This window comes from Cetorhinus maximus, chromosome 19, assembly GCF_964194155.1.
Source record: "Cetorhinus maximus chromosome 19, sCetMax3.hap1.1, whole genome shotgun sequence".
In the NCBI taxonomy this organism is placed as follows: domain Eukaryota; kingdom Metazoa; phylum Chordata; class Chondrichthyes; order Lamniformes; family Cetorhinidae; genus Cetorhinus; species Cetorhinus maximus.
This window is the reverse complement of record NC_135897.1, coordinates 36,099,874-36,113,858: the sequence shown is the minus strand read 5'-3', so window position 1 is coordinate 36,113,858 and position 13,985 is coordinate 36,099,874. Positions and strand designations below refer to the sequence as shown.

The following is a 13,985-nucleotide window of genomic DNA, read 5'->3' as shown; positions in this document are numbered from 1 at the left end:
AGATCAAAAACACCTCAGTTTGCTCCCAGAGTTAATGATTTTCAAACAAGATAAAAGTGGGAGACACTACAATTGGTTTCAGTAATTCTGGGTTACAGATGGGAAAAAACAGCCATGTTTTCTGCATTTGATCACTATCATGTCATCCCTACAGGGAACTACACAGATTGACTCAGGGTAGGATTGCTCAATTGTGCTACCTTTCACAGTTAAATTACCTGCTGGCACTCAATTTCTAGGATCACACTTGGATGAGATACCAGAGTTCAATAAACCATGTTCCAACATGAATACCTTATTCACAAGTGGAGTTAGATCAGTGCCTTCAAAAGTGATGAGCAGAAACAAGGAGGGAAGGAAAGGGTTCATGTATAGGGAACAATACAAACTATCGCTATACATACGCTTGCTTCAGTAAGTTATGCAGAACAAAAACAAATAATCTTCGCCTCCATAAGAATCTGGGGTGTCTATCTTCACAGTAGCCACAACATGGGATTGAAAATGCCAAGATATTTGACAGGAATCAGGAGTCTAAATACTAAATCCTATCCATCTTCCTTTCCCCAAGGGGCAAGTAACATCTTCATTGCAGTCTGGTATTGCACAATCTGATCAATGCAGGTTTGGTATTCTTTTGTATTCAAACTGTTAAACCAGAGGGAAAGTGAAAACAAAAATGGTTAAGGGTGTTGCCGCCAAACTGCCTTCAAAAAGTTTGGCTTCCTCTTTTGTACTTGATATGTATTTTCCAAGTCCATCCTAGACCTGAACATCACTCTCATATCCAAGTCTGTTTATTCGTGGACCTCTCCATCTTCTCTAGCCTCAAACACATCAACTTAGTGTCCTCAATAATTAAAACAATGACTTACAGAACTTGCACTTAATAACTGTTTCAAAAGATAAAGTCCTGAGCTCCAAGTCATTGTTCACGTTAAGTTCAAATGAATCTCTAGTGTCAACATCAACATGTCTTGTATCAGAATGAATGAAATTGTAAACTGATACTAATACTACCCGTTCCACTTTATCCCATATACACACAAAAGTTAGAAAGCAGTTTAATGTTTACATCGATTTACAAGACATTGGTAATCAGTAGGAAAATTGCTGTTCAGGAACACTGAGCTCCTGTAAGATGGCCACGCTTTATTCCTTCTCATGTGTGTGGTCCTTATGAAGTTCTTCTTTGTATACCATGCTCAAGAGTACTGAAGCGCTATTGTTTACAAACCAGGAGTAAATGGCCGTATAAGTGGCTTAGTAATATTAGTATTTGGTTTCTAGGTATCTGTTGTTTCTGCCTCCAATGAGGAATAAAACTGAACCAAAGTCTTTCATGAAAATTGCAGAACAAGTATGAAGTTCGAGCTAAAGAAAGATAGGTTGTTTATTTAGTTTCCAAGAGAAGCTGTAGAATTTTAAACTTGGTGTAAATGAGATACACAGACATTAACTTTTTTTCTATTGAAAAAGAACACTGCCAGAGCAGGCAGCATATGAGTTTAGTAGAAAGATTTTTCTTTCCAAACAAGACAAAAAAATTGATTCAGAACTGATCAAAAGTTTCTTAGAAGAGATAGATATTAGCTCTCAAATTAAAAACTTTATCTTTGGTATTCCTTGTGAAAAATATGTGGAAGCTTACAACAAAATTGCTGCCTTGATTTTGTGTGAAAAATTCTTACTATAAACCAGTTTACATTTTCACTGTCTAAATTTTACTTAGTGAATATACTCTCGCAGTTCCTGCAAATGTTTTAAAAGAAATTCCCTAAGGGGATTTATCTGGTAAGAGTAATACAAAGGGATTACTTATTTGGGGATTTAACTGGGCTGAATTACTCTCAAATACAAAAATGAATAGTTAATCACATTTCAACTGGTTTGCATAAATTACATACCGTTATTTTACATAAAGCCAACTGCCAATTGTTGCACATTAGTTGCACTTTTAAGGTCAGAATCTATTAAATAACTTCCAACATTGTGTTTTGCACATATACAAACACAAAATCATGATTGATTAATTAACCAAGAGTTGAATATAAATGTGCAAATCACCCATTGTCTTGGAAAAGATACCAGCTGATATACAATACCAAGAGCGTAAAAAAAACATCTAAAGAAAAGTTACATCAATTACCTTTTTGAAGACCCTTCCACTTGGCTGAATTTCATCTTCCTCGCTAAGAATTTCACGTGTTCCCAAGCAGTTCTTATGTCTAAAGCCATCAGTGGCATACTGAAAAATTTTATCCAGGGTGTCAGCACCAGGGTACAGACTTGCTAATAGACGATCCAAACTTTCCACGCATCTGTATGGGCCAGCAGGATGGTTGCCAACTGATTTTGCTCTCATGTTAGGTCTACGCCGTGAACCCCCAAAGAGCTGCAATGGCAGAATAAATAAGAGATTGTACACCATGATCATACATTGCAAAACTAATGAAAAGAGAGGGTTAACGCCTTTCTTCAATTTCATTTTGCTTGGAGGCCTTGAAGATTGCAATCAGAAGTCCCAGAATGTCTGTAAGCCTGTGAGGCTATTGAACTAACACCATTCCAGTTTCGTACCTGAAGGTGGAAAATTAAAGAGGTTAGAGATACTTGTCAAATTACCAATTAACTGTATTAATCCAAAATCTTATGTGAAACCGCAAATTTTCATGTTCTCTTAAATACAAGGCTATACCAATAATAATTTCCATTTGTATAGTGTTTTTAACATAGGAAAACAACCCAGGATGGTTCACAGATGTATAGTCAGAAAAAAAATTGATACTGAGCTAAAGGAGGAGCTTTTAGGACACCAAAAGCTTGACCAAAGAAATTGGTTTTAGAGGACGATCTTAAAGGGCTAGAGAAAACTCAGTGAAGCAGAGGGTCAGGGAGTGAATTCCTAAACATAGGGGCTAGATGACTGAAGGTCCAGACCCCAATGGTGGGATGAAGAGATTTTTGGAGGAGCAAGAAGCCAAAGATACAGGAGGTTTTGGGAGGTTTAGAAGATCAAGCCAAGAAAATGATTTGAACGCACAGAAGGGAACTTTAAATTGGTGGTGCTTGCAGATCGAGACACAATATAGGTCAACCAACACAGATAATCTGAGAGTGGGATTTTGAACAAGTTAGCATATCATAAACAGAGTTTTGGCTCAAGTTCCAGGACAGTGGAAGATGGGAGGTTAGTTAGGACAGCAATGCAATAGTGGAGTCTGGAGGTGATTAAAACGTGGAAACATACCATTTCAGCAGTACATGGCTGAGGCACAACCGAGAAACTAGATTTTATGGTTTCCAAAATGCTAATACATGTGCACTTTTGGCCAAATTAGTGGGGTCATCATAGATTTCAAATTTGCTGCATTGATTTTAAATGTAGGATCCTGCTGTCTGATTTTAGAAACAAAGGAACTGAAGTAAGTCATTCATGCCCCTTGAGTCTGGTCCATCATACAGATATATCATGGCAGATCGGTACCTCAACTCCATTTACCCATTTTTGCACCATACTTGTTAAATAAGTATATCTAAGAGTACCTATCAATGTTAGCCTTGGAAATTTATCCAATATTTCCACCATCTTTTGCATGATTATACGTGCACTTGAATGGCCTACCTCCAAGTTTATTATGTCCTCATTTTGGATTTCCTCTACCAGAGGAAATTGTTTCTCTGTATATACTCTATCAAATCCCATTATCATATTAACACCTTAATTAGGAAACGCTGCAACCTTCTAAACTCAAGGGAATACAAGCCATGTTTATACAACTGTCTATTAATTTAACCCTTCTGGTGAATCAAGGCAAAAATATCTTACAAAGGGTTGGTACAAAAACTGAACTGGCTTTGTACAACTGAGGCATCACTTCCTCACATATCGCACAGAAAATATCCCAGACATCACCATCACCATCCCTGGGTATGTCCTGTCCCACCGGCAGGACAGACCCAGAAGAGGTGGCAGCACAGTGGTATACAGTCGGGAGGGAGTTGCCCTGTGGGTCCTCAACATCGACTCTAGACGCCATGAAGTCTCATGGCATCAGGTCAAATACGGGCAAGGAAACTTCCTGATTACCAGATACTGCCCGTCCTCAGCTGATTATTCAGTGCTCCTCCATGTTGAGCACCACTTAAAGGGAGCACTGAGAACAGCAAGGGTGCAGAATGCACTCTGGCTGGGAGACTTCAATGTCCATCACCAAGAGTGGTTTGGTATCACCACTACTGACCGAACTAGCCAAGTCCTAAAGGACATAGCTGCTAGACTGAACCTGTGGCAGGTGGTGAGGGATCCAATAAGAGGGAAAACATACTTAACCTCATCCTCACCAACCTGACTGCAGCAGATGCATATGTCCATGACAGTATCAGTAGGAGTGACCACCACGCATACAGTCATTGTGGAGACGAAGTCCCACCTTCACATTGAGGATACCCTTCTTCGTGTTGTGTGGCACTATCACCGTGCTAAATGGGATAGATTTTGAACAGATCTAGCAACTCAAGACTGGGCATCCATGAGGCGCTGTGGGCCATGATTAGCAGCAGAATTGTACTCGAACACAATCTGTAACCTCATGGCCTGGCATATCCCCCATTCTACCATTACCATCTAGCCAGGCAGTCAACCTTGTTCAATGAAGGGTACAGCAGGGCATGCCAGGAGCAGCGCCAGGCATACCTAATAATGAGGTGTCAATCTGGTGAAGCCATAATACTTGCATGCCAAACAAAAGCATAAACAAAAAGTGATAGACAGAGCTAAGAGATCCCACAACCAACAGATCAGGTCTAAGCTCTGCAGTCCTGCCACATCCAGTTGTGAATGGTGGTGGACAATTAAACAACTCACTGGAGGAGGCGGCTCCGCAAATGTCCCATCCTCAATGATGGGGGAGCCCAGCACATCAGTGCAAAAGATAAGGCTAAAGCATTTACTACAATCTTCAGCCAGAAGTGCCAAGGGGATTATAAATCTCAGCCTCCTCCGGAGGTCCCCAGCATCACAGATGCCAATCTTCAGCCAATTCAATTCACTCCACTCCATGAGATATCAAGAAATGGCTGAATGCACTGGATACTGCAAACGCTATGGCGCTGACAATATTCCGGCAACAGTACTGAAGTCTTGTGCTCCAGAACTTGCTGCGCCCCTAGTCAAGCTGTTACAGTTCAGCGACAACACTGGCATCTACCCAGCTATGTGGTAAATTGCCCAGGTATGTCCTGTACATAAAAAGGACAAATCCAACCCAGCCAATTACCATCCCATCAGTCTATACTCAAATCACCAGTAAAGTAACGGAAGGGGTCAACAGTGCTATCAAGCCGCACTTGCTTAGCAATAATCTTCTCACTGATGCCCAGTTTGGATTCCACCAGGGCCACTCAGTTCCTGACCTCATTACAGACTTGGTTCAAACATGGACAAAAGAGATGAACTCCTGAGGTGAGGTGAGAATGACTGCCCTTGCCATCAAGGCTGCATTTGATCGAGTGTGGCATCAGAGAGCCCTAGCAAAACTGGACTCAATGGGAATCAGGGGGTAAACTCTCCACTGGTTGGAGTCATACCTAGCACAATGTAAAATGGTTGTGGTTGCTGGAGGTCAGTCATCTCTCAGCTCCAGGACATCACTGCAGCAGTTCCTCAGGATAGTGTCCTCGGCCCAACCATCTTCAGTTGCTTCATCAATGACCCTCCTTCCATCAGAAGGTCAGAAATGGGGATATTCGCTGATGATTGCACAATGTTCAACACCATTCGTGACTCCTCTGATACTGAAGCAGTCCATGTCCAAATGCAGCAAGACCTGGACAATATCCAGGCCTGGGCTGACAAGTGGCAAGTAACATTCGCACCACACAAGTGCCAGGCAATGACCATCTCCAATAAGAGAGAATCTAACCATCGCCCCTTGACGTTCAATGGCATTACCATCACTGAATCCCCCACTATCAACATCCTGGGAGGGGTTACCATTGACAAGAAACTGAACTGGACTAGCCATATAAATACTGTGGCTCAGAATCTTTCAATAAGTAACTCACCTCCTGACTCCCCAAAGCCTGTCCACAGTCTACAAGCCACAAGTCAGGAGTGTGATGGAATACTCCCCACTTGCCTGGATGAGTGCAACTCCAACAACATTCAAGAAACTTGACACCGTCCAGGACAAAGCAGCCCACTTGATTGGCACCACATTGAAAAACATTCACTCCCTCCACCACCGACCGCAGCAGTGTGTACCGTCTACAAGATGCACTCCAAGAATTAACCAAGGCTCCTTAGACAGCACCTTCCAAACCCACAACCATTACCATCTAGAAGGGCAGCAGATAGATGGGAACATCATCACCTGGAAGTTCCCCTCCAAGTCACTCAGCACCCTGATTTGGAAATATATCGCTGTTCCTTCACTGGCGCTGGGTCAAAATCCTGGAACTCCCTCCCTAACAGCATTGAGTGTACCTACACCACATGGACTGCAGCGGTTCAAGAAAGCAGCTCACCACCACCTTCTCAAGGGCAACTAGGGATGGACGATAAATGCTGGCCCAGCCAGAGAAGACAGCATCCCGTGAATGAATAAAAAACTCATTGCCTGCAAATCCCCTCAAGATGTGTACATGGGCACATAAAACCCTTTGTTCCTCCCTAGCTCCAGGTTTCTCATCATTAGAGATATTCAGATTTGGCTTTCTCAAATCCAGAATGGATGATCTCACACTTCCCCACACTGTTTGCCATAGCTTTGCCTGCTTACTGTTTATATCCTTCTGTAATCTCTTTCTCACACTCACAAAACTTAATTATGCCTCTTAATCCACAGTCACCTGCAAATTTAGATACACTCTTTATTCCTCATCTAAGTCAATGAAATACAAGAAGAAAATTAGGCCACAGTACAAATCCCTGGGGAACACCACTTGCCATATCAAATCAGAGAATGTTCCCTTTATCCCTTCTCTTCGTTTGACCTCCCACCCATGTCACAAAGTTACCTCCAATTCTGCGTGCTTTGATTTTTGCTGATAATGTGTTGTGCAGAGCCTTTTCAAATGTCCTTGAGAAGTTCATATAGGCAATATGCAAAGGTAACCCCTTAATCCACCATGCTAGTGACCTCCTCAAAAAAATTAACTATATTAGACATGACCTAGTCTTCACAAATCCATACTGACACTTGTACAAGTGCTCAGTAATTCTGTCTCTGGTGACGGATCATTGTAATTTTCTCACTTGATGTTAAACTGACAGCTCTGTAGTTACCTGTTTCCACCTCCCTCCACCCCCAGCCCCACCCCCGCAATTAAATAATGCAATGTCCCAATCCAAAGACACATTGCCTGAATGTTACACTCTTTGGAAAATTACAAAATAACTTAAATGAAATTTCCTCAGCTATTCATTTTAATACTCTGGGCTGGAATCCATCAGGTTCTGCAGATTCATCTATCTTAAGTTCCATTAGTTGCTCCATTGCCCTTTTTGAAAAAACTTCTATTAAATTCACCAAGTTCCTCCCCTTGATTTATTTTCAGATTGCCAAGCACTGTTGGTATTTTGTACTCGTCCTTCACTGTCAAATTTTGTTTGATAAGACTCTTGTGAAGTGCCTCGTGATGTTTCACTACGTTAAAGGGGTTATATAAATGGAAGTCGTTTTTGTTGAAAATGCTTACATATACTAATTTAGCAAAGTTTTCCAATTTCATATTGTAGCATTGCCTGCATCTATCCTTATTTAATGGGTCTACATTCTCCATTACCTCTCTCTTCATATATTTACCAAAACTTTGGTTTATGGTTTAACATTCCTCAATTCTTCTTCAAACTCTAAGGACAATCATCATCGTCATTCTTCAATTTCTTTTCCATATTCCTTTTTGTGCCTCTTTTTATTACTTCCTTTGTGTCAATTTTTGCTGCTTTTTATAGCTCTCCTAGTCCCTGAATTTCCACTTATTCTTGCATTTATGCAAGCCTTCCTTTCAGCTTGACACTGTGTCTGATGTCATTTGTTGACCATGGCTGCTTAACTTACACAAGTAGAGTGTTTACCTTTTAAAAGGTATGTATTTTTGTACCTTGCCAAATAATTCATTGAATACTTTAGACTGTTTGTCTGTAGGTTTCCCTATCAGTGGTTCAGCCAGTTTACTGCCATCAATTAATCTCTTCTCCTTTCAGTTTGCCTAACTTAAATTTAAAACACTCAGCTGTGACTCTCCCTTCCCTCTCCCAAAATCAATCTTATTGTGGTCACAATTTAAGATGTTTCCTTAATTCTTGTAATTCATCACTAAAGTATGCTCTATTTCCTTACCAAATACTGCAGGTACCTTCTTGACTTCTTTGAGATTGCTGCAAATTGAATTTTCCGCAATTAAAATGTGAACATAATACTGACCTATTGAAAAATAGGAATCAAAGGTCAAAAATGGGTAAAAATACGTAACAAGAATATTAGCGAGAGGTGTAGTATTAGATTTGATGGAAATATTGTGTGGGGTGTTACAAAAGTTAGTGCTTGCTTCTAGAGTGTCAGCTGTGGCTCAGCTGGTATCACTCTTGACCCTGAGTCGCAAGTTTCCAGGTTCAAATCCCACTCCAAAGCTTGAGCACAAAAATCAAGGCTGACACTCCAGTGCAATACTGAGGAAGTGCTGCTGCACTGCCCGGAGGTGCTATCTTTCGGATGAAATGTTAAACTGAGACCCCATCAGCTTACTCAGGTGGATGTAAAAGATCCTATGACACTATTTTGAAGAAGAGCAGGTTATCCCTGGTGTCCTGGCCAATATTTATCTCTCAATACTGTCACTAAAAGATTATCTGGTCACTATCGTATTGTTGTTTTGGGAGTTTGCTGTGGTCATATTAGCTGCCACGTTTCCTAAATCACAACAGTGACCACACTTCAAAAAGTACTTCATTAGCTGTAAACCTTTTGAGATATCTGTGGTGTCTATATCACTGCAAGTCTTTCTTTCCTTATCTTCACTATTAAACTGGATATCAAAGCCAGTTATGACATTGTAAACAACACTAAAGTAGGGAACCATAGTAATAGAGAATGAAGTTAACATGTTGTGGGAGGATTTAGATCAGTATGTAATTAGGCAGATAAGTGGCAAATGAAATCTAATACCAACAATGTGTAATATTGCATAGCAGTAGAAAAATAAGCAACACAGAATTACAGTAGAATTTGAAGGGACAAACTGTGAAATGAACATGCAAGCACTTGCAGACATGTAGACTTGTTACTTGTACTAACAAGGAAATGTGGAAAAACAATTTCCTACAAGACATTGTAGGGAAAAAAACAATTCAAGAAACAAATCTGTAGCCAGAACAGTGAAGTTCATGCCTACATAATGATGTTTTATTATGCAGTGATCAAACCACACTCCTAATACAGTGTACAATTTTGGTCACCAGGCTTTACAGCGAACATTAGTGCAGTGGAGAAAGTGTTGAGCAAGTCAACAAGAATGGTCACAAGTTCAAGAGGGATGAACAATGGGGACATGTTACATAATGTAACGGGAACCTTATGTATCATCAAGATACATAAAGTAGTAAAAGGTAAGCAAGCCTGAATATTATGTCATGGTAAATCAGCCCAGTAGGACAAAACGGCAAATTTAAATGACTGAAAAAGAAGCTTGAAATAAACATTTTTAGAAGGGAAAGGAAAAGTTAGAGTAGTTAGCTTTTGAAGGGTTAACACCAACAAAGGTATGCTTAGCCGAATGACTTCTTTCTGAGCAGTAATCTCTATAAGAAGAATTTGGAATAATCTGGTAGTTAAGGTGGCAGAGTTAAAGACATTAAGGGAACTCAAAAGGCAGTTAAATGCTAGATTTACCAAATTACAGAACTAGATGGGCAAGCTTTAATGGTCAACTTAACTTTTTTCTTTTGTTCTTCTGCCTACAGAACTTTCATATTAGCCAGTGATGTTGATAAGAACTCCTTACCATATTCTAATTGTAGCGCTTAAACACACTTTACTGAATCTCAAAGTTCAATATTACCCTCCCCACTCTAAATGGCAAATGGTAAGATTCTGCTTATTTCTGGTTTAACCTAAAACACAGACAATTGCCGATTTGAAGTGGTACAAATAGCACTCCAATTCGATCAAAAAGCAAGGACGCCCACAATGAATGGAGTGTAATATCAAGAGGATGGCTTGAATAGATAGATAATAGTCTCAATGTGAAAGTCCCATATCCCAACTGATTTTCCAATAGGGTGTATTGACTGCCTTGCCAGCAGCTTCCCTACAGAAGCTTCCATTTTGGCAGCTAACCATACTTAAACACAATGCAAGTATAACTCGCATTCTTGGTAATGGAATTGGTGTCAGATATTGATGTTAAGTCCTGGTTCTAAACAGAACAACAGTGACACAATGATAGTGACACAATGTTTGTTTGGTCCTTGATAGTAGCATGTACAATCTGAATATTCAATTTCTTTAGCTGAATGATTTGCCACTGCTCACTTATTACCAATGAACAAATAAGAACAGGTAATGTTCCTGTTAACTCAGATCAATGGGAGTGCTAACTATTTAAAGTTAGAGAATCAGAATAACGTCACCCAAACTCCTTCTTGGATTAATTAGTTACAGTAGGTTGAATAGGTTGTCTCATGATAAGAACAAGTGCAAATATGCACAATGGGTAGTACATTTTTCTATTTACAATAGCCTGCTAGTTCCCAAATTTTTAGAATTACATCATGCAGGAATATTAAATACAACAAAACAAAGGCATAAGCAGCACAAAAGGACATCAACCAAGCCACTGCCTTAGTATATTATTTAACTAACAAGTATTAAAAATTTTATCTAATTTCATGAATTGGTTATCTAACAAAGCAAGTGAACTCATTGGGTGCCAGGTATTTGGATTGATATATTTTTGTTGCCTTTAAACCACATGATCAGACCCATTACTTGATCATTATTCAATAAATGAAAGTCATATCCTCAGGATGTTCTAAAGCATGTCACAGCCAATGAAGTAATTTCTGAAGTGCATTCAACTGTTATAATGTATGGAGGTGCAGAAGCATGTTTGCAAACATCAGGATTCCATAGCAATGAGATAAATAACCAAGGTTTTTTTTGCAGGGGAAAAGGTTGTTTGAGGATCAATATTAGCAACAACACTGATAGAGCCTCCCTATTCTTTTCCAAATAGGACCATGGGATCTTTGACATCGCCTTAAGGGGGAGAGGATGGTTTAAAGTCTCAAGTTCTGGGACCTGAGACTATGACAGTAAATGAGTTCCAATTCATGCACTGGAATAAATTATACAAATGAGATGTCTTTGAAGAAAAAGTATTCACTTCTCTGTAGCTCACTTGATTGGTACAGATATTTGTCACTTGTGCAGCCTCATTGTATCCCTTAAATTAGCAACCCACCAAATTCTGCATTTTAATGAGACCTTTCCCTAAGACACTAACAGCATTCCACAAATACTAAATAATCAAGGGGAAAAAAGTGGGGAGAAAATAAATACAATAACTATCACTAGAGAAGAAGTACTAGGGAAACTATTGGGGATAAAGGCCAATAAATCCCCTGGACCTGATGGGTTGCATCATAGGATATTAAAGGAAGTAGCTACACAGAAAGTGAATGCACTGGTAGTAATCTTCCAAGAATCCTTAGATTCTGGAAAAGTCTCAGAAGATTGGAAAACTGCCAATAACGCCCTTATTCAAAAAGAGAGGGAGACAAAAAACAGGTAACTATAGGCCAGTTAGCTTAACATCCATCATTGGGAAAATGTTAGAGTCTATTATAAACGATATAATAGCAGAGCATTTAAAAAAGCATAATATAACCAAGCAGAGTCAACATGGCTCATGAAGGGAAAATCACACCTGACAATCTTAGAATTCTTTGAGGAGGTAACAAGCAGGATAGATAAAGGGGAACCAGTAGATGTAATATATTTGATTTCCAAAAGGCGTTCGATAAGGTACTGCACATAAGGCTACTTAATAAGATGATAGCCCATGGAGTTGGGGGTAGCATATTAGCATGGATAGAGGATTGGCTAATTAACAGAAGACAGAGAGTTGGGATATGGCAGCATCTTCAGGATGGCAAACGTAACTAGTGGAGTGCCCAGGGATCAGTGCTGGAGCCACAATTATTTACAACATATATTAATGACTTAAATGAGGTAAATGAACATAATAACGCCAAGTTTGCAGATGACACAAAATAGGTGGGAAGGCAAGTGGTAAGGATGACACAAAGCGTTTAGAGAGTTAAATGAGTGAGCAAATACCTGGCAGATGGAATATAATGTGGGAAATTGTAAGGTTATGCACTTTGGCAGGAAGAACAGAGGAACTGAATATTATTTAAATGGAGAAAGACTGCAGAAAACTGCAGCACAGAGGGATTTGGAAGTCCTTGTGCATGAATCCCAAAAAGCTAGCATATAAATTCAGCAGGTAACAGGGCAGGCAAGTGGAATGTTGGCCTTTATTTCAAAGGGAATGGAGTATAAAAATAGGGAAGTCTTGCTAAATCTATACAAGGCACTACTTAGACCACACCTAGAAGACTGCGAATAGTTTCGGTTCTCTTATCTAAGGAAAGATATACTGTCATTGAAGACAGTCCAGAGAAGGTTCACCAGGTTGATCCCAGATATGGAGGGCTTTTCTTATAAGGAGAGGTCGAGTAGGTTGGGCCTGTACTCATTGGAGTTTAGAAGAATGAGGCAACCTTATTGAAACATATAAGATTCTTAGGGGGCTTTACAGGATAGATGCTGAGAGGTTGATTTCCCTTGTGGAAGAGTTGAGGACGGCAGGGCATAATCTCAGAGTAAGGAGTTGTCCACTTAAGACAGAGATGAGGAGGAATTTCTTCTCTGAGAGTAGTGAATCTGTGGCATTCTTTACTGCAGAGGGGCTGTTGAGGCTGGGTCATTAAGTATATTCAAGGCTGAGATAGGTTTTTAATCAGTAAGGGAATCAAGGGTAATGGGGAAAAGGCAGTAAAATGGAGTTGAGAATTATCAATTCAGCCATGATCTCACTGAATGGCGGTGAGATGGGCCGAATGGCCTGCTTCTGTCCTACGTCTTATGGTCTTATGCTAAAAGATACTATTGTAAACCTAAACAATGTCAAAAAACATAAAGATGTATGTAATCTCCGTACTCACTGAACAACCAAAACCTTCCAATTTGACATCAACGTTTCCAACTTCCGAAAATTTGAGTTCTCATACAGATCCAGCCTCTAATTCAACAATAATATATAGCCACTAATTTTACAGCTAGCCAGTTTAAGGCCAAGCGGTTGTTTCTAAACTGGGTATCTGTCGATTTAACGTCTGGAGATAAATAACTTTAAATTGATCTGCAACAGCCGCAAGATAATAAACGCCACGAGTCTTCCAGCGGCGTTTTATACCAACATGATCTCAATAAACGTCTACTTACACTGGCCTATTTTATTTAAGCCTCTCGGAAATTTGTGAATAATTCCCCGCAATATTCATAAATCGCGTCAATATAATTCCAAGTTATCAAAAGGAACTTCAGGACTGCTTTAGAAAGACGGGAGAAGCTACATTTGTTCCAAATGAATACTTTAAAACTACCTTGGTATAAAGCCAGGTCGATCCTGTACTTCCAGTTCTGGTCTCTTATATTAAATGAGAAACCACAAGTCGGAAGAGGGGCTTGATTGGTAACTATAGTAACAGCAAATCAACGCTTAGATGGTTTATTACAGCCCCCAGGCCCTCACCGCGCCTGCGCACACGGCTACACTGGCGCGGATCTGCAACATTGCAGGTAACGTTCCTGCTAACTCGTTGGGAGCGGTAACTATTTAGAGAATCAGAATACGTTTTTCTCCCTACTTCTTGGTTTGTATAGTAATTATCTACAGAAGGCTGAACAGACTGC

The 13,985-nt window shown here is 39.9% G+C and overlaps 1 protein-coding gene across 4 annotated transcripts in view; it reads right to left on the bottom strand.

The window, feature by feature from the left end:
- The window catches only part of acsl3a (acyl-CoA synthetase long chain family member 3a), a 103,979-nt gene extending 90,207 nt beyond the window's left edge, over positions 1-13,772 (bottom strand). For 2 of the 4 annotated variants that reach the window (XM_078563712.1, XM_078563713.1), the window contains exons 1-2: positions 13,676-13,772; positions 2,150-2,580 (exon numbers count right to left, since the gene is read on the bottom strand). In XM_078563712.1, the coding sequence (XP_078419838.1) occupies positions 2,150-2,488 (339 nt within the window). In that variant the 5' untranslated portion in view covers positions 2,489-2,580; positions 13,676-13,772. Of the gene's footprint in view, positions 1-2,149; positions 2,581-13,675 lie in introns of those variants that run through there. The other 2 variants (XM_078563714.1, XM_078563716.1) reach the window with 2 other exon arrangements.
- Positions 13,773-13,985: the final 213 nt, after the last annotated feature.